The following is a 22,690-nucleotide window of genomic DNA, read 5'->3' on the forward strand; positions in this document are numbered from 1 at the left end:
GATTAGGGTTAGGGGTGTGTTGGGGTTAGTGTTGGAGTTAGAATTGAGGGGTTACCACTGTTTAGGCACATCAGGGGTCTCCAAACGCAACATGGCGCCACCATTGATTCCAGCCAATCTCGTATTCAAAAAGTCAAATGGTGCTCCCTCACTTCCGAGCCCTGACGTGTGCCCAAACAGTGGTTTACCCCCACATATGGGGTACCAGCATACTCAGGACAAACTGCGCAACAATTACTGGGGTCCAATTTCTCCTGTTACCCTTGTGAATCTAAAAAAATGCTTGCTAAAACATAATTTTTGAGGAAAGAAAAATGATTTTTTATTTTCACGGCTCTGCGTTGTAAACGTCTGTGAAGCACTTGGGGGTTCAAAGTGCTCACCACATATCTAGATAAGTTCCTTGGGGGGTCTAGTTTCTAAAATGGGGTCACTTGTGGGGGGTTTCTACTGTTTAGGCACACCAGGGGCTCTGCAAACGCAACGTGACACCCGCAGACCATTCCATCAAAGTCTGCATTTCAAAAGTCACTACTTCCCTTCTGAACCCCGACGTGTGCCCAAACAGTGGTTTACCCCCACATATGGGGTATCAGCGTACTCAGGAGAAACTGGACAACAACTTTTGGGGTCCAATTTCTCCTGTAACCCTTGGGAAAATAAAAAATTCTGGGCTAAATAATTATTTTTGAGGAAAGAAAACGTATTTATTATTTTCACGGCTCTGCATTATAAACTTCTATGAAGCACTTGGGGGTTCAAAGTGCTCACCACACATCTAGATAAGTTCCTTTCAGGGTCTAGTTTCCAAAATGGGGTCACTTGTGGGGGGTTTCTACTGTTTAGGCACATCAGGGGCTCTGCAAACGCAACGTGACGCCCGCAGAGCATTCCATCAAAGTCTGCATTTCAAAACGTCACTACTTCACTTCCGAGCCCCGGCATGTGCCCAAACAGTGATTTACCCCCACATATGGGGTATCAGCGTACTCAGGAGAAACTGGACAACAACTTTTGGGGTCAAATTTCTCCTGTTACCCTTGGGAAAATAAAAAATTGCAGGCTAAATAATCATTTTTGAGAAAATAATTTTTTTTTTTATTTTCATGGCTCTGCGTTATAAACTTCTGTGAAGCACTTGGGGGTTCAAAGTCCTCACCACACATCTAGATTAGTTCCTTTGGGGGTCTAGTTTCTAAAATGGTGTCATTTCTGGGGGATCTCCAATGTTTAGGCACACAGGGGCTCTCCAAACGTGACATGGTGTCCGCTAATGATTGGAGCTAATTTTCCATTTAAAAAGCCAAATGGCGTGCCATCCCTTCCGAGCCCTGCCGTGCGCCCAAACAGTGGTTTACCCCCACATATGGGGTATCAGCGTACTCAGGACAAACTGGACAACAATATTTGGGGTCCAATTTCTCCTATTATCCTTGGCAAAATAGGAAATTCCAGGCTAAAAAATAATTTTTGAGGAAAGAAAAATTATTTTTTATTTTCATGGCTCTGCGTTATAAACTTCTGTGAAGCACCTGGGGGTTTAAAGTGCTCAATATGCATCTAGATAAGTTCCCTGGGGGGTCTAGTTTCCAAAATGGGGTCACTTGTGCGGGAGCTCCAATGTTTAGGCACACAGGGGCTCTCCAAACGCGACATGGTGTCCGCTAACAATTGGAGCTAATTTTCCATTCAAAAAGTCAAATGGCGCGCCTTCCCTTCCGAGCCTTACCATGTGCCCAAACAGTGGTTTACCTCCACATGTGAGGTATTGGTGTACTCAGGAGAAATTGCCCAACACATTTTAGGATCCATTTTATCCTGTTGCCCATGTGAAAATGAAAAAATTGAGGCTAAAAGAATTTTTTTGTGAAAAAAAAGTACTTTTTCATTTTTACGGATCAATTTGTGAAGCACCTGGGGGTTCAAAGTGCTCACTATGCATCTAGATAAGTTCCTTGGGGCGTCTAGTTTCCAAAATGGGGTCACTTGTGGGGGAGCTCCAATTTTTAGGCACACGGGGGCTCTCCAAACGTGACATGGTGTCCGCTAAAGAGTGGAGCCAATTTTTGATTCAAAAAGTCAAATGGCGCTCCTTCCCTTCCAAGCCCTGCCGTGCGCCAAAACAGTGGTTTACCCCCACATATGAGGTATCAGCGTACTCAGGACAAATTGGACAACAACTTTCGTGGTTCAGTTTCTCCTTTTACCATTGGGAAAATAAAAAAATTGTTGCTAAAAGATAATTTTTGTGACTAAAAAGTTAAATGTTCATTTTTTCCTTCCATGTTGCTTCTGCTGCTGTGAAGCACCTGAAGGGTTAATAAACTTCTTGAATGTGGTTTTGAGTACCTTGAGGGGTGCAGTTTTTAGAATGGTGTCACTTTTGGGTATTTTCAGCCATATAGACCCCTCAAACTGACTTCAAATGTGAGGTGGTCCCTAAAAAAAATGGTTTTGTAAATTTCGTTGTAAAAATGACAAATCGCTGGTCGAATTTTAACCCTTATAACTTCCTAACAAAAAAAATTTTGTTTCCAAAATTGTGCTGATGTAAAGTAAACATGTGGGAAATGTTATTTATTAACTATTTTGTGTCACATATCTCTCTGGTTTAACAGAATAAAAATTCAAAATGTGAAAATTGCGAAATTTTCAAAATTTTCGCCAAATTTCCGTGTTTATCACAAATAAATGCAGAATTTATTGACCTAAATTTACCACTAACATGAAGCCCAATATGTCACGAAAAAACAATCTCAGAACCGCTAGGATCCGTTGAAGCGTTCCTGAGTTATTACCTCATAAAGGGACACTGGTCAGAATTGCAAAAAACGGCAAGGTCTTTAAGGTCAAAATAGGCTGGGTCTTGAAGGGGTTAATTATACAATTTTGGTGTAGATACGATCTTTTTAGGTCTTGATAGATCGGGCGTTTCTGAACGTGACAATATCAAAAGTGTGTATATTTTTTTTAAATTATTGTTTTATTTTGATCTGGGTGAAAGGGGGGGGGGGGGGTGATTTGAACTTTCATAAAAATAAAAAAACATTTTTAAATGCATTTTTTTTACTTTTCATTTGCTTAAATAGTCTGCATGAGAGACTAGAAGCTGCAATCTTGTGTTTGCCTCTGCTACACACAGGCGATGATCAGATCGCCTGTGTGTAGCACAAATGCTCACTTGCTATGAGCACGGACTACTAGGCACGGACTACTAGGCACAGACTGCTGCAGACCCTGGGTTGTCATGTCAACCCATAGGCGACCCGCGGTCATGTGACACGAGCGCTGATGGGCGGGATTATGACACGCTTCTGGCGTGATCACATTAACCCTGCTGTTCTGTTCGGTCTGGGGAGACCTATTTTGAACTTTGGTATTTTTTGGGGTGTTCAAGATGCGGTTCTGAAACTTGTGGTTGATTGACTTAAATGAGGATGGGTCGGTCGGCCACGGGTTTCAGAGCCGCATCTTGAATATTTTAAAGAATATTGAAGTTCAAGGTCGGTCATTTTTGACCAACAGAACAGCAGGGTTAAATGCCGTTGTCAAAGATCGACAGCAGCATTTAACAGGTTAACAGCCAGGAGTGGATCGCGATTCCTCCTTCGGCTGTTAGAGGCACATGTCAGCTGTTCAAAACAGCTGACGTGCTGCGAAAGATGTGGGGTCAGCGCTGGAGCCGATATCAAAGAGAGAGACACGACATGTGCAGTAGAGACATTATAGAGATCAATAGGAAGAGTGACATGATACTTACCCAAGATACACTTGCTCTTCCATTACTGATTGCAGCTCCAGGTAGTTTGTTTCCACTCCTTTATTGGTATGTTCTACTTATCCATAAATCCCTGTTGTTTTTTTTGAGTCCTAAGAAAACTATTGCAAAATAGTGGTCACACTTTCAAAAAATATTTCAGTGCCCATTACAACATTAAAGAAAAGTAATGGTTGTTATATTTTTATACCGATGCTTAGACCCCCCACCCTCTTAATATATTACTTACAGTACATTACTTGGACCCCAATGTTATGTCCTTTGCTGCTATAGTCTTATTGGTTTCTATTTGTAACCAATGCCCCTGTCGCAATGGAAATATCACCTGATTACTCAATGTTATGAAAATCCCATTATATTGTTATATATTGTAAAATTATGCAGTTCTATAATCTGCCATATCCCCCCTTATAATTATATATATTATAGCAAATAATTTGGCGGCTCTGTTACCCAATATCTACGGCTATCAGAAATGTTAACACAGTTGGGGACTGGCGTACATTTCTGGAGTAAGTTACGTCACTTTAGTGGCGTGTATCATAAAGGCGATATAAAAAAAAAGTTCTATTGGTTAAATAGCATATATTTATCTAACAGTTGTGCGACTTACGCTAAACCTGCAGAGATATGTAAACCTCACTATTTCACAATGGCAGTAATTTTCCTCACTCTGCTGTTGGCGTGTGTCATAAAGGTGTAGCTTATGATGAATCTGACGGGCAGCAGTGATCACATCCCATACATGTCTTGCCCGTCCTACGCCCATATTGGCATCTACCGTATTATGCACAAAACTGTTGGAACTTTCTTAAGGTATTTCGACCAGATTTTGATGTAAGCATCTTAATGAATTGCCCCCATAATATTTATACATGAGTCATGTGACTTTATTATCCAGAATTGCTATATTAATGAGGGCCATTTTATAATTTCTCCGATGCAGCAGATTTGTGACATTTGTGGCAAAATCTGACATGGGTAAGAAATGCAGAAGTGGCGCAAGTGGTTTCTATTATATGTTTCCTCTCATTGTTCCACTCCTGGAAACCCCCCTCCCCCTGAAATCAGCATAGAATGGAGGTCTCATAGTAACACAGATCCTGATTAATTATATTGGGGTTTTTTGGCCATGTGTTGGAAAGGTTGATGTTATTTCACCATGATAACTTACCAGGCTCAAAAGGTCAACTGGTCAGCTGTGAATTCATGAGCAGGTTCAAACTGGTTTCCAACTGGTGGTTTTGGCTGTCTTTTTTTCTAGATTCGGCTTGTCCAATTATTAAAAAAAAAAAAACGGGAAGATTAGAAAGATAGATTTCACGGACTTCGTTTTTTTTAAAGTCTTTATCAGCTGACCAAAAGAGCGAAGAAATGGATAACCTGCCACAACAGCTGGCCCGCAGGGCTGAAGATGATGGCATCGAGGGGTTGAAGAATTGTGACACCGGAGACAGAAGAAAGAATTCCTCACGAGTCTGCGACTGAACAAGGGATCAAGGCTTCCTCGTCATCTTCAGGATGAGGCAGGAGCTTAAGAAGAAATAGGAGGGGACCCGAGTCATTTACTCACCACAGTCAGCCACCATCAGGAATGAAATGACCAGCCGGAAGTCGGTACCACCCTTTTATAAGTCCAAAAGCCCAGTGCAAGATTGAGAAGTGATGATCTCTGTGGCAATGACCGTAGCTTCATGTGATATCTCACCCCTGCTGTGGTACCAGCGCAACAGTGACTCAGGGATCAACGCAAACATGGTTACTCCTTCCGCAATAAGCGGATCTCTCCCTGGGACGTCAGCAGCAATAACCTGGAGGGACACAGTCCAGGAGTATGAAGAGGTTGCTGATCGGGCCTCTTCAATGTCAGAGTGGCTGTGTTCCCCCATCTATGCTGGGCTTGAGCATTTGCAATGAAAAAGAGATGGAAGCTGAATCAGGGCCTAAAGGAAGGGTTGAGACTTTCAATGTGCCCCTGTCTGTTGCCCATTTAGATTTCAAAGCCCTGTTTAAAAATGCCCCATCTGAAGTCCTTAGAAGTTTTGATAGTAATGCTCTAACTGATTCTGGTGCTCATGTGAGAACATTTAGGATGGGGGTTCCAGAATCACATCTAAAAGAAGCATTAAGTTGCAAAATATCTCCTCTGGGATACCATCTTAATGCTGCAATTAAAGAAAGAATATTGAATAATTATTACGGTACATGGGTTTGTTCTCATTATTGCCAAGCCCAAGGAAGCAGCCGAGAAAATTTGATAAAAAAAAAGGATGACAAAATGGATGGGGATGACAAAAAACAGATCATCCCCAGTTCCTTCAATAATTGGCTCCAACCCTATACCCTATTTATGCAGCTGTATTTTGGGGTAAAAACTTCCTAGCCTATGTAGTGGCCTTTGTCAGCATGTTGAAGCGTATTGTAATTTCAGGAGTATGGCATGGCTTAGCTGTTCACCCAAACATAAAATAGGGTACAAAAGATGTAGGACTATGGCTAAATCTGATGCTGCCTCAAAGATACACATTTAACAAGCAAACAACATTACTAATAAGAAAGGAGTTTGTTTAGCTTTCATCGAAACTGCATGTAAGTGGCTCAATAATTGCAGATTTTGCCACGAATGCTCCTTTTGTGGAGGAACACATCCCATGTCAAAATACTAAAAAAAAAATGTTCCCAGGGACAACAAATTGTTAATAAGGAGCATATTTCTAAAAGCCTCGTCCTCAGAGAGGCTGGAAAAAATGCAGCCATGGTTAGAAAGCTATCCAGATCGGGAGAATAGGGAATTAATTATTCAAAGTTTTTTTGTTAGTTTTTCAGTACCATCATATAAAGGGCTGGGGTGTGCAGTTTCTTTACAATTTAGCTTCTGTATTACAATTTAGTGAGGTCATACAGGAAAAAAATCAGCAAAGAATTTGAATTCGATAGAATTTCTGGTCCTTTAAATTCCCCTCCTTTTACTAATTTTAGAATTTCCCCGTTGGGTGTCGTTCCTAAAAAAGAACCCAGCTCGTTTAGACTAATACATCATCTGTCTTACCCTGTTGGTTCTTTGTTAAATGATGAGGTTTCCAAATTGGGGAAAACCGCAAATAAACCCTCACTAGAGGACCATAAAATTTAACTTTTATTTCTATTAATTAAAATAAAGAATATACAAAAGGGTCTAAAACTTTTTGTCCCTAACCTGTCTTAGAATGAAGGCTATGAAGCCTATGTCCCATCCCCTGATGACGCCACCAGCATGGTGAAACATGTTGGGGGGACACTGGTGCTAAAATTTGTTGTCCTATTCTGTCAATATGTATTAGCATACCGGGTGCTATACGCTTTATAAATATAAATTAGTAGGGATACTGCATATAATGAGGAAAAGAGAAATAAACCATCTCACCCGTGATGCATTAGGTAAACTTCGGGAGCATGGACCCGCTGTGTCCAAACGTGTAAAGTCCAAAAAAAGAAATATGTCCAGCTCCACCGAATCCGTGAATACAAAATGTCTTTATTCACAAACTTGTAGCATAGAGCAGGGGTCCCCAACTCCAGTCCTCAAGGCCCACCAACATGTCATGTTTTCAGGATTTCCTTAGTCTTGCCCAGGTAATAATTGCATCACCTGTGCAATGCAAAGGAAATCCTGAAAACATGACCTGTTGGTGGGCCTTGAGGACTGGAGTTGGGGGCCCCTGGCATAGAGGATACAAACTTCAGCACAAACCATGTGGGTGTGAATGACAATGTCATGATTAATGGAGCTTGGTCTCCAGAAACGCGTCGAGATTCACACCCACATGGAAATTTTATCTTCACGGATTTGGTTGAGCTGGACATCTTTCTTTTTCATACTGCATGAAATAACTGCAGACTTCTGAGACAGATTAGGGACAAAATGTTTTATACCCTTTACATAGTCTTTATTTTAATTAATAGAAATAAAAGTTAACTTTTATGGTCTTCTAGTGAGGGTTTATTTGGGGTTCTCCTCAATTTGGAAATTATATATATATATATATATATATATATATATATATATATATATATATATATATATATATATATATATATATATATATATCTCCAAAGACCATGTTAGTTCCTCCATTATTTTTGTGAACAAATCACTAGCATCTGTTAAGTATGCCTCAGTCGTTTCGGCAGTAGAAATACTTAAAGCCTTTGGACATAATGAGTTTTTAGCAAAATCAGACATAAAATCGGCGTTTAAACTGTTACCAATAAATCCCTTGGGTTTTATTCCTCAGGCTTTCATTTTGATAAACTTTTTTGATAAATGCTTACCTATCGGTTTTTCTTTGTCATGTTTCTATTTTGAAGCTTTTTCTTCAATTCTCAAGCAGAGTATAAAAATGGGGGAGTTATTCATTATTTAGATGTTTTATTTATAGGGCCAGCTAAAGGATATCACTCTTCAAGAGCACACATAAGATTGGACAGGGAGGTCAAAGAAGGCATGGAAACATGGTTCCAATTCTTGATTAATTACAATGGCTGGTCATGTTGGCAGACAGAATTAGTCTCAGCTGATTACCCACCATAATTAATGAGAGAATGAGGAAGTTGGTAATGAGGCTTTTTACAATAACCATTGGTCGGCAGAGGGATGGCCTAAACCTTGGGTTTTAAGCAAGGTATCAAAAAATCTGCAAGTGTTAGAACTATTCTCCATTTTAGTAGCGTTAGATCTTTGAGGTTCTTCTTTAAAGGAGACTCCTAATTCACTCAAACAACCAAGGGTTAGTATTTGCAAATAATATATCGTCTTCAAAGAATAAACGGCTACAAAAATTATAAGAAGTCTGGTTCTTAATTGCCAAGATCTAAACATCTGGTTGGAGGCTACATTATCCTTGAGCAAAAATTATCTAACAGCAAATGCCCTTTCTCACCATCAGTGGGCAGAATTTCATCAGCTGGCGTCAGATGCAGACACAGAAGGAGCTGCCTGCCCAACTCAACTGTGAGATTTAATATCGGAGTAATTCCATATTTTTGCATGGTTCCATTGGATCAATTTTTGTTATAGGAATAACTTTGATAACTCAATCTAGAGTTGAGTCTGCATTACAATTTGCAGAGTCATTAAGAAAGGTTTGTCGGACTCAGCCGTAGCGTAAGAGTTAGGTGGGATATCTTTCTTTTTAAAATGGTCAGGTAAAACTCCATTTAGCATTTTTTCCCAATAAAACAATTGTTAAACGGTTATAGGAAATGTCTTGCAAAACTGTTCAATTACATTAAATGCATCAAATGATTTATGTTTAGAGTTGGTAGTTGTTTGCAAGGATGATTTTGAAACTCGCCTGTTTAGGTTTGCTTTTACACTTGCATTTTTCTGCAGCGTTGAGATTCGGGGAGCTAGTGTCAACAACCAAAGTGAAAAGCTCTGGTTTGGTTTTTAATGACAGTTTTAAACAGATCACATTAGTTTATTCATTGGGGAATTAAAAATGGATCAGTTAGGGAGAGGATCTGCTTTAACCCCTTAGTGACGGAGCCAAATTTTTGAAATCCTACCAGTGTCACTTTATGTGGTAATAACTCTGCAATGCTTCAACAAATCCCAGTGATTTTGAGACTGTTTTTTCGTGACACATTATACTTTATGATAATGGTAAATTTTGGTCGATATGTTGTGTTTTTTATTTATAAAAAATATCAGTAATTGGAGAAAAATGTTAAAAAATTAGCAATTTTCAAACTTTGAATGATTATCCCTTTAATCCAGATGGCCATACCACAGCAAAACATTAATAAATAACATTTCCCTCATATCTGCTTTACATCAGCACCATTTGTAAAATGTTATTTTATTTTGTTAGCATTTTAGGAGGTTTAAAAATGTAGCAGTAATTTTTCATTTTTTCAAGGAAATTTACAAAATTTATTTTTTTAGGGACCTATCCATGTTTAAAGTGCTTTCAGTGGTCCTATACATTGGGAAACACCCAAAAGTGAAACCATTTTAAAAACAGCACCCCCTGACATATTGAAAACTGCAGTCAGGTAGTTTATTAACCCTTCAGGTGCTTTTCAGGAATTAATGCAAAGTGGCATGACAGAAATGAAAAGGTGTATTTTTACCACCTAAATGCCTCTAACTTCTGAACAGGTTACAACAGCCGTTAGACTTTAAGGCCACTATTTGGTCATGAATTGCCATGACAAACATCAGGACCATACAATGATGATCTCAGGGTACCGATGGGAATAAAGAGGAAGCCCCCACACTCTGTTAACCATTTATAATGATGTAGTCACTATTGACAGCAGCATCTAAGGGGTTAAACAGATTTGGACTGTGCAAACACTGATCGTGGCTAATACAGCAAGTTGTCAGCTATAGTGTCCAGCTAACAGCTGCTGGATTGTCACCTGTATGGGACGGCTATTCTCTTATATCTCAGGTCAGTTAAAAGACGTATTGGCTGTCATTAAGGGGTTAAGGTTAAATTCCATCCCAGATTAGACCGTTTGTTCAGTAGCCAATGATAGAAAATTGCTTAGTGTTAGGGTACCGTCACACAGTGGTATTTTGATCGCTACGACGGCACGATTCGTGACGCTCCAGCATCGTAACAATATCGCTCCAGCGTCGTAGACTGCGGTCACACTTTGCAATGTACGACGCTGGAGTGATAATTTCATGAAGTATGTGCGATGTAGAAGACGTTGGTTACTATGCGCACATCGTATACAATATCGTTCACACCTTTGTTACACCATGCGATCATGCCGCCACAGCGGGACACTAGACGACGAAAGAAAGTTTCAAACGATCTGCTACGACGTACGATTCTCAGCGGGGTACCTGATCGCAGGAGCGTGTCAGACACAGCGAGATCGCTGGAACGTCATTGATATATCGCTGGAACGTCACAAATCGTGCCATCGTAGCGATCAAAATGCCACTGTGTGACGGTACCCTTAGACCTATAGTTCTTGGCTCATTGTCACATGTGCTGTCAGTTCATCATTAGTGCAGAACAGGACTGGAAGGATCGTGGAGTAGGGAATTTATCAGGTGAGTATAAAGAATTGAATTAACATAATTGTATTCATGGCAAAACTGAACAATGCAAATTGAATAATGCTTAAAAAAATCAATTCTGCAAATAGTCAGTATTGGGATATGTTCACATTTAACAGATTTGTTGCAGAAAGCTCTTGGACTGGCTGTTTTATCTGTAGAAAGAACCCCATTCACATGGGACATATCTAAATTTATGCTTAATGAGCGAGTGAGTAGGATCCATACTGTACTCCCCATTTCAGGACTGGTGGGTCATCTATTTATGCATTAAAACAAATGCAATAAGTGTTGCCCATAAGAACTGTAATGAACAACCTCGCTAAAATGAATTTTGCTTCAATACATGTCAGCTCTGCTCATATGGTGAGGAAAGTAACTGCAGGACTGTTTAGTGGAAACCATTCTCCTAGCACTTGTTCCGGTTCTGAGAGGGGAATTGTCTGGACATGTCCTATTTCCTGTGCACTAAGTAAACAATGAGGCAGTTTACTGCTTGCAATATTCCCAGGATGCCTACGTGTGCAAATAATTAAGACAATATTACCTGTCCTGTTAAAATTCATGCTGCCTACTTGCCTAATTGTTAGTAGTTGCAAATTATTATATAGTACAATGGCACATAACATGTAGGTACGTTTTCTGCATTTATGATACTACACATCACTCAGGCTTTCTTACTTCATCACTCAAACTGACTTCTTACAAGTAGAAATGAAAATATGTATAGAAATATTACTTACAGGAAGAAAAACCAAGGAAAGATCATAGAAAATGACAATTCAGATTTCTTTACGTAGGGCTTCATGGTTTTCTGCTCTTTGTCCTCCTTTTACAAACCGCCTACATTTTTCATACGCAGCTAAGAACAACGCCTCCTTGTTCTGACCTTTCTGTTGCAAACAACAATGGGTTGTTCAGAAAGACAGAGGATCAGCATTATCTTATGTATTGCAGTTGTTTTACCTGTCACATACTCATATATTGAGGTATTTTCCAAGTATAATGTTTCTTAAAGGTGTTGTCCAGACCTTGTTTTTATTATGACCTGTTCACTCTCCATGAAATATATCTATCTCTGGCAGAGAGTGGCATCATTTCTACCAAAAAAGTAGTGTGTTAGTATTTCCTATGATACATAACTCCTAACTTTTGAAGAACAGAAAGAGGGACAATTTATCCTGCCCGCATAGCATCAAATTTTGGCTACACCCCTATCCATGCCCATTTACCAGGAGATGTCAGAGCGGCGGTGGTAGTGAGGGACATTCAGTAGACGCTTGAGACTGCAGGGCGTAGACCCAAATCTGGTACTGTCCGATATATCGAAGGGACTTGGGTCCACCATCCAGGTCAGTGTTACTTGGCAGTCGGATGGGAGGCCGCGAATCTCTAACCAGCTGGCGTCCCTGGCGTGGCTTTTGATTAGCCAAAGCTGGCGAGACATTATCTGTGCGTCCTGCTCATCTCGTTTTAACAAGTGAATTTATTTTTTTGTTCTTTCATTCACAGTTGGAGCTACCAGATCTTTCTCATCTTAATGTAGCGTCACTATATGACATCTGTTTTTTTTTTGTGTCTGTGAGCCATGTTCACACATTGCAGAAATACTGTGTTTTTTTTCTTTTCTGCAGGATCCACACTAAACTACTCAAAAACTACTACTCCCTTTTATTTGGTACGTTTTTGATGTGATATATTTGATATATATATTTTTTATAGTACAGAAAAGCTTTGGGTCTCCATTTAAAAAAGTAACTACAGTTTTTTTACATGTGTTTTTTAGGCTCCATATAGAAGCGAGAAAAAAGGCACTTGATGCACAGCTGCCGTGCATTTCTCATTAAATCACATCCACTATGCTTGGACAGTAAAGCAGCAGAATTTTTGTGAAAAAAACTGCAGAAAATAAGTACCGTATATACTCGAGTATAAGCCGACCCCCCTAATTTTGCCACAAAAAACTGGGAAAACTTATTGACTCTAGTATAAGCCTAGGGTGGAAAATGCAGCAGCTACCGGTGAATTTCAAAAATAAAAATAGATGCTCCATACCGTTCATTATTGCCCCATAGATGTACCATAGAAAGCTGTGCCATATAGTGCTCTGCACCGTTCATTATTGCCCCATAGCTGTGCCATATAGTGCTCTGCACCGTTCATTATTGCCCCATAGCTGTGCCATATAGTGCTCTGCACCATTCATTATTGCCCCATAGCTGTGCCATATAGTGCTCTGCACCGTTCATTATTGCCCCATAGCTGTGCCATATAGTGCTCTGCACCATTCATTATTGCCCCATAGCTGGGCCATATAGTGCTCTGCACCGTTCATTATTGCCCCATAGCTGTGCCATATAGTGGTCTGCACCGTTCATTATTGCCCCATAGATGCTCCTTATAAAGCTGTGCCATTGCTGCTGCTGCTGCAATAATAAAAAAAAAATGCCATACTCACCTCTCTTGCTTGCAGCTCCTCAGCGTCCCGGCGTCTCACCGCACTGACTGTTCAGGCAGAGGGCGGCGCGCACACTATATGCGTCATCGCGCCCTCTGACCTGCAGTCAGTGCGGAGAGACGCCGGGAAGATGGAGCGGCGCCCGGTGGGTGGAACGTGGACAGGTGAATATCTAATACTTACCTGCTCCCGGCGTCCCACTCCTTCCCCCGGACAGCTGGTCTTCGGTGCTGCAGTCTCTTCCTCTGTCAGCGGTCACCGGCACCACTCATTAGAGAAATGAATATGCGGCTCCACCCCTATGGGAGTGGAGTCCATATTAATTTCTCTAATGAGCAGTCCCACGTGACCGCTGAACAGGGGAAGAGCTGCGGCACCCGGAGACCGTGGGACTGCAGGGACAGCGCCAGGACTAGGTGGGTATGCCTCAGCACCCTCTCCCCCTCACCCGCCGACCCTGCCGCCCACCGTGATTCGAGTGTAAGCCGTGAGGGGCACTTTCGGCCCAAAAATTTGGGCTGAAAATCTCAGCTTATACTCGAGTATATACGGTAACATTTATGATACATCTGAACAAGGTCTAAATTGTTAAGCAAATGTGATTCCATGAAATCTCTGCCCTCGGTGCATCTAATGATGCTGCTGAACTCCAACCAACAGTTTTGGTGTATTTTTTTTCTATAGGCTGATTATGTAACAACAAACAAAAAACAATGTATTGTTTAAGAGCAGAATAGAGGGATTTTTGGTTCTTACCGTAAAATCTCTTTCTTGGAGCCTTCATTGGGGGACACAGGTAACCATGGGTGTATGCTGCTGCCACTAGGAGGCTGACACTATGCAAATAAAGAAGTAACTCCTCCCCGGCAGTATACACCCTCCGACAGGCACCAGGCAACTCAGTTGGTGCAAAAGCAGTAGTAGGAACAGGTAATATAAAACTCAACCTATGTACCAACCCACAACAACGGCTCGTTGGCCAACACGGTACAACTTCAAGGGAGGGTGCTGTGTCCCCCAATGAAGGCTCCAAGAAAGATTTTACGGTAAGAACCAAAAATCCCTCTTTCTTCCTCGCCTCATTGGGGGACACAGGTAACCATGGGACGTCCAAAAGCAGTCCCTAGGGCGGGGAATTCTGCAGAAAAAAAAGAGGAGTTAGGTCGGCCGGTGAGAAACCGCCGCCTGCAGTATCCTCCTACCCAGGCTCGCGTCAGCAGAAGCCTGAGTATACACCTTGTAGAGTTTGACAAAGGTGTGAATGGATGACCATGTTGCGGCCTTGCAAACCTGCGAGGCCGAAGCTTGGTGACGAACTGCCCAGGAAGCTCCCACAGCCCGGGTAGAGTGAGCCTTCACCCCCGAAGGAGGCTGTTTGTCTTGGACACGGTATGCCTCCAGAACCACCGAATGGATCCAACGAGCAATTGTGGACTTGGAGGCGGGGAGCCCCTTTCGACGCCCTTCCAAAACGATGAACAGAGGATCGGCCTGAGGAAAAGAGGCAGTTCTGGAGAGATATCCGGATAGCCCTCACCACATCCAACTTGTGAAGAGACTTCTCCAAGGGATGAACAGGGGAAGGGCACAAGGAAGGGAGGACAATGTCCTCATTGATGTGAAAAGCCGAAACTACCTTTGGTAGGAAAGAAGGAACCGGACGAAGAACCACTTTGTCCTGATGCAGGACTAGAAAGGGAGAACGACAGGATAATGCCGCCAGCTCCAACACTCTTCTGATGGAGGTGATGGCGACCAAAAAGGCTACCTTCCAGGATAGAAGCGAGAAGGAAATGTCCTGAATCGGTTCAAAGGGTGCACGCTGGAGGGCGTCTAACATGAGGTTGAGATCCCAAGGCTTGACAGGAGAACGATAAGGGGGAGCTATATGAGCGAACCCCTGAATGAAGGTCCTCACTTGAGGCAGGGAGGCCAGGTCTCTTTGAAAAAGAATGGATAGAGCGGAAATCTGACCCTTCAAGGTGCTAAGGGAAAGACCCGAATCTAGACCCGCTTGAAGGAAACGGAGAAGGGATGGAAGGGAAAAGGTCATAGGAAACAGACTGTTGTCCTGACACCACCGGAAAAAGGCCTTCCAACATCTGTGGTAAATAAGCAAGGAAGCCGGTTTTCTCGTTCTTATCATAGTCTGGATGACGCTATGAGAAAAACCTGCGTCCTTCAGGACCGCGGCCTCAACGGCCATACCGTTAAATTCAGAGACCAAGAATTCGGGTGGAAGAGAGGCCCCTGCGAAAGAAGGTCCGGAAGATCCGGAAGCCTCCACGGAACGTCCGATAGCAAGTTCATCAGTTCCGCATACCAGGCCCTGTGAGGCCAATCTGGAGCTACCAAGAGTACGGGGACCCCTTCTGACTTGGGATCAAAGGGAGGGGTGGGAACAGGTAGGGCATCTGGAACTGGGTCCACGAGATGACGAGAGTGTCGCATCCGACGGCCATCGGATCCCGAGATCTGGAGACGTACTGGGGAACCTTGTGGTTTGCCCGGGAGGCCATCAAGTCGACGTCTGGGACGCCCCACCGCTGGCAAATCTGGTTGAAGATTGCAGGGAGAAGAGACCACTTGCCCGCCACGATGCCCTGGCGACTTAGAAAGTCGGCTTCCCAATTGTCCACCCCTGGGATGTGGACGGCTGACAGAGAGGGAAAGTGACCCTCCACCCAACGGAGAATTTTTGCCACTTCCGTCATGACTTGACTGCTGCGAGTCCCTCCCTGATGGTTTATGTAAGCCACAGCTGTGGCGTTGTCCGACTGAATGAGGACCGGCTTTCCCGAGAGGAGGGACTCCAAGCGGATGAGGGCTAGGAAGATGGCTCTGATTTCCAAGAGGTTGATAGGGAGGCACGCCTCCTGAGCAGTCCAGCGGCCCTGGGCCGTGAGGTGGAGAAAAACCGCTCCCCAACCATGGAGGCTGCCGTCGGTGGTGATGACTTGCCAGCGGGGAGGGAGAAATGACCTCCCGCGCAGAATGGAAGTAGACAGCGTCCACCAAGAGAGGGACTGTTTCACTCTGGGAGAGAGGCGAAACAGGCGATCCAGGGAAAGTGGATTCCTGTCCCAGGCCGACAGAAGGGCCAGCTGGAGGGGACGAGAGTGGAACTGGGCATAGGGGACCGCTTCCATGAAAGCGACCATTTTCCCCAGAACCCTCATGGCAAGGCTGGACAGAGGATTTGGGCTCTTTAGTGCTCTGACACCCCGACGAAGAGAAAGGAACTTCTCCTTGGGGAGAAAGACCTGAGCCTGAGAGGTGTCGAATTCCATGCCCAGGAACTCCAGACGCTGAGTTGGAGTCAAGGAAGACTTCTGGTAATTGATTATCCAGCCGAGGCGAAGAAGCATGTCCAGAGTAAGCTGAAGGCTCTGGCTGCAATCCTGACGGGAAGGACCCTTAATCAAGAGGTCGATTACCAGAATCCCCTTTGAACGTAGGATGGCCATGACAGCTGCCATGTCCTTCGTAAAGACCCTGGACGCAGACGCCAGACCGAAAGGGAGGGCCGTGAACTGATAATGGTGATCTTGGAACTCTCCCGGTTCCATGGACGCGACCACAGAGCGTAGAGATTCCATCCTGAAGTGCCGAATCCGGAGATGGCGGTTCAACTGCTTGAGGTCCAAAATTGGACGGAGAGAACCGTCCTTTTTTGGAACCACGAACAGGTTTGAGTAAAAACCCGAAAACCGCTCGCGATAAGGCACCGGAACTACGACTCCTGAGGCGAGGAGCGAATCGACGGCCTGGAGAAGCCCTGGGAGATGAGAGGGCTGTTTGGGAGGACGAGAGAGAGCAGGAAACGACTTCCTGAGGGTGAAGAAAATTCTATTTTGTAGCCTGACGTGACGATCTCCCTGACCCAGGCGTCGTCGACTACCGATAGCCAAACCTTTGAGAACAGAAGAAGCCGGCCTCCCACCCTGGAGAGATTTCCAGGTGGGGGCGACCCGTCATATTTTAGAAAACCTGTGGCCCCGAGATCCAGATGGCTCTTAGCTTTCCAGCGCGGTGGAGGCATGAAAGAAGGTTTCCTTCGGTCCCCTTGTGAGGAAGAACGGTCCTGGTTGGGGTTTCCTGAGGAGGCGAAGGACCGAAAGGACTGGGGGCCCCTCCTGTTGAAGGGACGTTTAGGCTTGGACTGGGGTAAGGAGGTACTCTTACCACCCGTAGCATCAGAGATCATTTGATCCAGCTGAGTGCCGAAGAGCCCTGGAAGGGCAGACCAGTGAGGGATTTTTTAGAAGCGGGGTCAGCGTTCCACGCTTTTAGCCTGAGAATCCGGCGAATGGCCACAATGTTGCTGTTAGCCCTGGTAGAGCAGGCCGTTGCATCAAGGGAGGCATTCATGAGGTATTTTCCTGGAAGAGAAATCTGATCCGCCAAATCAGTTCCTCAGCAGGAGCAGAGGCCAAAATGCCTCTGCGCAGGGTTTTGGCCCAGGCTGACACAGCCGTGGCTACCCAGGACGAGGTGAAACTAGAGCAAAGGGAGGCTCCGGAAGCCTCAAATGCCGATTTTGCTAATGCCTCGATTTGTCTGTCTGTGGGGTCCTTAAGGGAAGCTGCATCCGGGATAGACAGAACCGTCTGTGAGGATAGCCTGAACACGGGCGGGTCGACCTTAGGAGACTCGGACCATTTGGAGAGTGAAAAGGGTATAACACATCTAGTCGTTTCCTGCCAGGGAAACGCTTACCAGGGTTTTCCCAGTGTGTGGAGGTAGTGTTGTCAAACTCCCTGTGATTAGGAAAAACCCTAGAGGGACGTTTAATCCGTTTAAACGCAACGGAGACATCCTGAGAGCTTGCCTCATCCGCCTTAAGTTCAAGCATCTGAATGATAGCTGAAATAAGGCTATCGACCATCTCCTGTGTTCCGGAAGTCTGATCTGCGTCAGAGTCAGATTCCGACTGAGAGGATAGGTCAGACCCGACGTCTGCCTGCGAGGAGGGGGAATGGGCAGATGGGGGAAACCCGGAGTGGTCCAGGGAACTGGAAGAGGATCTAGATAATTTCCTTTTTCTGTCTCTTTTGTCCGGTCTGCCTCTGTGAGGGTCTGGGACAGGTGCCAGTGAATCGCCATGTGAGGCGTTCGTGGCACTGGTGGCATTAGAGAGAAGCGGGATACGTTCAAGTGCCTGGACCAGAGACAGACACCTTAGTCAGGTCAGACACTGATTGAGACATAGCAACAGCCCACTCCGGGGGAGGGGGGGTGCACTCTTCCCGAGACTTAGGGGCTTCCTGAGGGGCTGACATGGTGGGAGGAACACAGGACGGGCAGAAAGGAGAAGGCTGACCTGAGGCCCACTTTTTCTTACAGTGAGCGCAGGCGTAATGGATGGCCGTAGTGGCAGGGGCCGGAGTGGAGTCGGACATAGGTGGAGATATTACCTTGTCCGGGTGCTGAGAAGTACTGCCGGGAGGAGTAGAGCCCGAGAGCAGTAGCGCTGAGCCTGCTGAAGGACAGCGACAGCGGTAGCCGCAGGAGTCTGCCTGTGTACCCCCGAGATCCCTCTGTCCATGCGGTGAGTAGACGCTAACAGGGAGAAGGAAGTCGCTGAAAGAGTGCGGAGACAGTGCGATGCTGTGGGCATGCACAAGCGCCGAAGGGGGAATGCATAAGAAAGGCCCCCAAGAGCGCTGAACTCCTGGCCGCTGTAATGCCGGCCGCCACCAGGGGGCGCGTAAGCGCCGAACGAAGGAGAAGAAAAGCCGGGAGATAAAAAAAATGGCGCGCGCGCACGTAGTTTGACATAAAAGGAGGGAAGGAGAAATGCTGGAGTGCGGTAATAAAGCATCCCGGCGCCAGAAAAAAAGGCAGTGTTGCAGCCCACTCCCCTATTAAACAGAGGCCCTGTAAGATGTGACACCCTAGGATATAGCTTGCCGGGCGGGGGTGGTCCGTATTGTTGCTTTAAGATCCCCTACCTGGAGTTGAGGAACACATCAGGATCCCTTGTAGAGTAGAGGGTCCTGGAAGAAGTCCTCCTTCCCGCGCCACGAACTCCAGCGCAGAAGACGGCGTCGACCCCTAACCAGGGGGAGAGGGTCACTGGAAGTGACCGCCGTCTTCCTCTCAGTCCTCTCCGAGGAGAGGGATGAGGAGGGGAAAACGGGCAGGACTGGCCACCAAGGAAGAAAGTCACCCTGAACACCCGAATGGGTGACAGGGCACTGCTCATCTGTCCTGCCATCACAGTCCATTGTCTTGTTCTCCACAAAACTCCTTGTCTCTTCTAACCTGTGAAGGAAGAACACATTGTGTGCCAAAGGAAAGGTATCTGATGTCATGACACCTGAGGTCTAGTCAGCAACTTGAACAGGCCTACTTAGCGCAGAGGGAAGATGCCAAGAGAGGAAATTGCACGGAAGAAAGTAGGATGAAGCAGAGCTTTGCAGAGGACTACATTACACCGGTAAGCAAAGAGGTATTACATGAAATATTTTTCACTCTATGGTTATTATGCTCTAAAGTCCGGTAAGACCCAGAGCTTAATAATTAACATTCAATTTGCATAAAAATTTTTTCCCGTGAATCACATCCTGGCCAAATTCGAGTAAACTAACATTCGAATGTTGTCATATTCCCTCATTAGCATGCACCTATTCAAAAGCCACAGCATCTGCAATATATTTTTCTGTATTACATTGTGCTTGACCTTATCTTGCCCAAAACACTAATGGATTGGATGTTACTGTTTCAACCCTTAAATTATGTTGCCTGATACCTATTGTCCTACACCTGGTTCTGACCATTGGCTCATTCAAATCCTATGGGGCCCAATTTATTATTGAATTTGTGCCTTTTTTGTCTACTTTTCAGTATTTTTCACCTGTTTTTTATTTGTGCCTTACTCTTTTTTTTAACTTGCATTATGTATTCAACGGTTTTTAATGTTCGTCGTTGTTCGAAAATTTATAATCCACGTTTGCCATTTTCAAGAATTTGACCAAAGTGGACGAAAAATGTTGAGATGGGCTGCACTGCTGGAATAGGAATCTCTTGTGGTGGATTTGAATGTTTAATTAACACTACGTGTTTCGATGTCGAACCGGCATCATTTTCAAGTGAAAAACCAACACTGATTCATTAAGAGGTGAACACCACCACACTCCCTCATCAAGAAGTAGATCAATAAAAAAATGATTTTATCAAATTGCCGTTTATTAATTTATTGAATAGTAAAACATTAAGTTAAATTGTATAAACTAAAACAGTTAAAATAAAGTTACACAAGATATGTCTCTATAACTAACTATATATTGTCATAAACATTAGAACTTGATCTGATACGTCTGTTTTCTTGCATACATTGTCCATCCTCGGTGGAACTTTCCTTAAGTACCGCAGCTTGCCGAATGCTAACAACGTATAACATACACACACCGTTAGGATTCAGCTTCTTTTGCTGGATCCAACAGCCATCAACATGACTGTAAATATGTGATTTGCATACTTAGTGTCACGTGTTGACTAGATTCTTTTTAATTTCCCTTAAAGAACATTGAGAGAAGCGGATGAGAATATAGTAAGATCATGACCGTAAGTATGGAAATCACATATTTGCAGTCATGTGATGAATGCTGCAACCAGAAAGAGAAGCTGAATCCCAACAGTGTGTATATTACCAGTGTGCGTATGTTAGAATTTGTTATGCACAAAATAATGTTGTACGCACAAAGCCTGTGTTATCTTATACAGTGCAGTGTAAATGTGCACTAATCCTCTTTATCATAGATATGATTAAAGGTACCTTCACACTGATCAACTGTCCAACGATCACGACCAGCGATACGACCTGGCCGTGATCGTTGGAAAGTCCTTGTGTGGTCGCGGGGAGCTGTCACACAGACAGCTCTCCAGCGACCAACGATGCCGAAGTCCCTGGGTAACAAGGGTTAACATCGGGTTACTAAGCGCAGGGCCGCGCTTAGTAACCCGATGTTTACCCTGGTTACCATTGTAAATGTTAAAAAAAAAGCACTACATACTTACATTCCGGTGTCTGTCACGTCCCTCGCCGTCAGCTTCCCGCACTGACTGTGAGCGCCGGCCGGCGGTAAAGCAGAGCACAGCGGTGACGGCCCTGCGCTTGGTAACCCGATATTTACCCTGGTTACCAGTGAACACATCGCTGGATCGGCGTCACACGCCGATCCAGCAATGACAGCGGGAGATCCAGCGACGAAATAAATTTCTGGCCTTCTAGCTCCGACCAGCGATGTCACAGCAGGATCCAGATCGCTGCTGCGTGTTAAACACAACGATATCGCTATCCAGGACGCTGCAACGTCACGGATCGCTATCGTTATCGTTCAAAAGTTGCTGAGTGTGACGGTACCTTAACAGCCTGCCAATCTACCACCCACTAGTACAGCAGTAGTATTAGAAGAGCAACTGTATTATACTGTATAAAAAACAACATTAACAACAAAATTCTGTCTGGAACATGGAAAGAGGCAAAGTCCATTCCTCGTCAGTCTTCTTTCTCTTTGTCGATAACAGATTGCAGCTTCCTGTTCACTATGTGGAAATGCTGCTCGGCCTTCATAATATTTCCTGCTTCCAGACACAATGCTGGAAGACTGGAGGTCCCATACTGCAAAATACATTAATTACAATAATGACATACTGGACAAATACATCCAATATATATACCATATATATTGGATGTATTATATACATATATACAATATATATACCATTGCCATATATATCTATAACTGCAACCCTTTTCATGTTATGCTATCAACTTTGCTCTCCAGGAGCACACTGCTGTCCATCCTTTGCCACTGCAGCATTGGAGGAAGTCAATAACTCTGAAGCTGGTAAGAGCCAGTGATTCTGCTAGCTTCGGATTCAGTGACTCTGCTAGCTTCCGTGCCTAGGAAACCGATCACCACTGATAAGTTTGCAGCGGTGGCTGATAACCTAGATAATGAGATGTACACAATATAATTTACAGTCCTTCTGTTCTTGATAATGGAGAAGATTTTTGATAAGCTGACTGCTATGCAAATGAGGCTTAACAGCTATTGTAGATCTGGAGCCTCTGTTATTTCAGCTATATTCCTTGCTCAGTGCAGTCTCCTCTTGCTTGACTGATGGCCTCCTGATTGCCTGAAGTCACACAGCATACAGGATTGTCAGTCAAGCAGGAGGAGGTGGTGGTGTCGGGTGGGGAATGGCGCTGGAGTGACAGAGGCTTCAGATCTCCAGCATCATTTTTCACCACCTCTTTAATCTTTTTAGTGATCCCTTAGGGCACAGGCAAAAGTTGCGTCAAAGGTTTTCCCACTTTGTTTTCTCTATGTCCAGTCAAATAGACAGGTTATATAAGTAGGACAGTTTGGAATGCAACTTCTGA

The 22,690-nt window shown here is 44.1% G+C and overlaps 2 protein-coding genes across 11 annotated transcripts in view; both read right to left on the reverse strand.

Moving 5' to 3' along the window:
• The window catches only part of LOC138656941 (caspase-3-like), a 34,508-nt gene extending 22,797 nt beyond the window's left edge, over window positions 1-11,711 (reverse strand). Inside the window, exons 1-4 of one of the 5 annotated variants that reach the window (XM_069744304.1) lie at window positions 11,582-11,711; window positions 5,162-5,311; window positions 4,953-5,048; window positions 3,761-3,879 (exon numbers count right to left, since the gene is read on the reverse strand). In XM_069744304.1, the coding sequence (XP_069600405.1) occupies window positions 3,761-3,783 (23 nt within the window). In that variant the 5' untranslated portion in view covers window positions 3,784-3,879; window positions 4,953-5,048; window positions 5,162-5,311; window positions 11,582-11,711. Of the gene's footprint in view, window positions 1-3,760; window positions 3,880-4,952; window positions 5,312-11,581 lie in introns of all 5 variants that reach the window. The other 4 variants (XM_069744305.1, XM_069744306.1, XM_069744303.1 and 1 more) reach the window with 4 other exon arrangements.
• Window positions 11,712-20,476: 8,765 nt separating this feature from the next.
• CENPU (centromere protein U) overlaps window positions 20,477-22,690 on the reverse strand; it is a 226,321-nt gene continuing 224,107 nt past the window's right edge. For all 6 annotated transcript variants that reach the window (XM_069744313.1, XM_069744312.1, XM_069744311.1 and 3 more), the window contains one exon: window positions 20,477-21,922. In XM_069744313.1, the coding sequence (XP_069600414.1) occupies window positions 21,800-21,922 (123 nt within the window). In that variant the 3' untranslated portion in view covers window positions 20,477-21,799. The remainder of the gene's footprint in view (window positions 21,923-22,690) is intronic.

This window comes from Ranitomeya imitator, chromosome 1, assembly GCF_032444005.1.
Source record: "Ranitomeya imitator isolate aRanImi1 chromosome 1, aRanImi1.pri, whole genome shotgun sequence".
Lineage (NCBI taxonomy): Eukaryota > Metazoa > Chordata > Amphibia > Anura > Dendrobatidae > Ranitomeya > Ranitomeya imitator.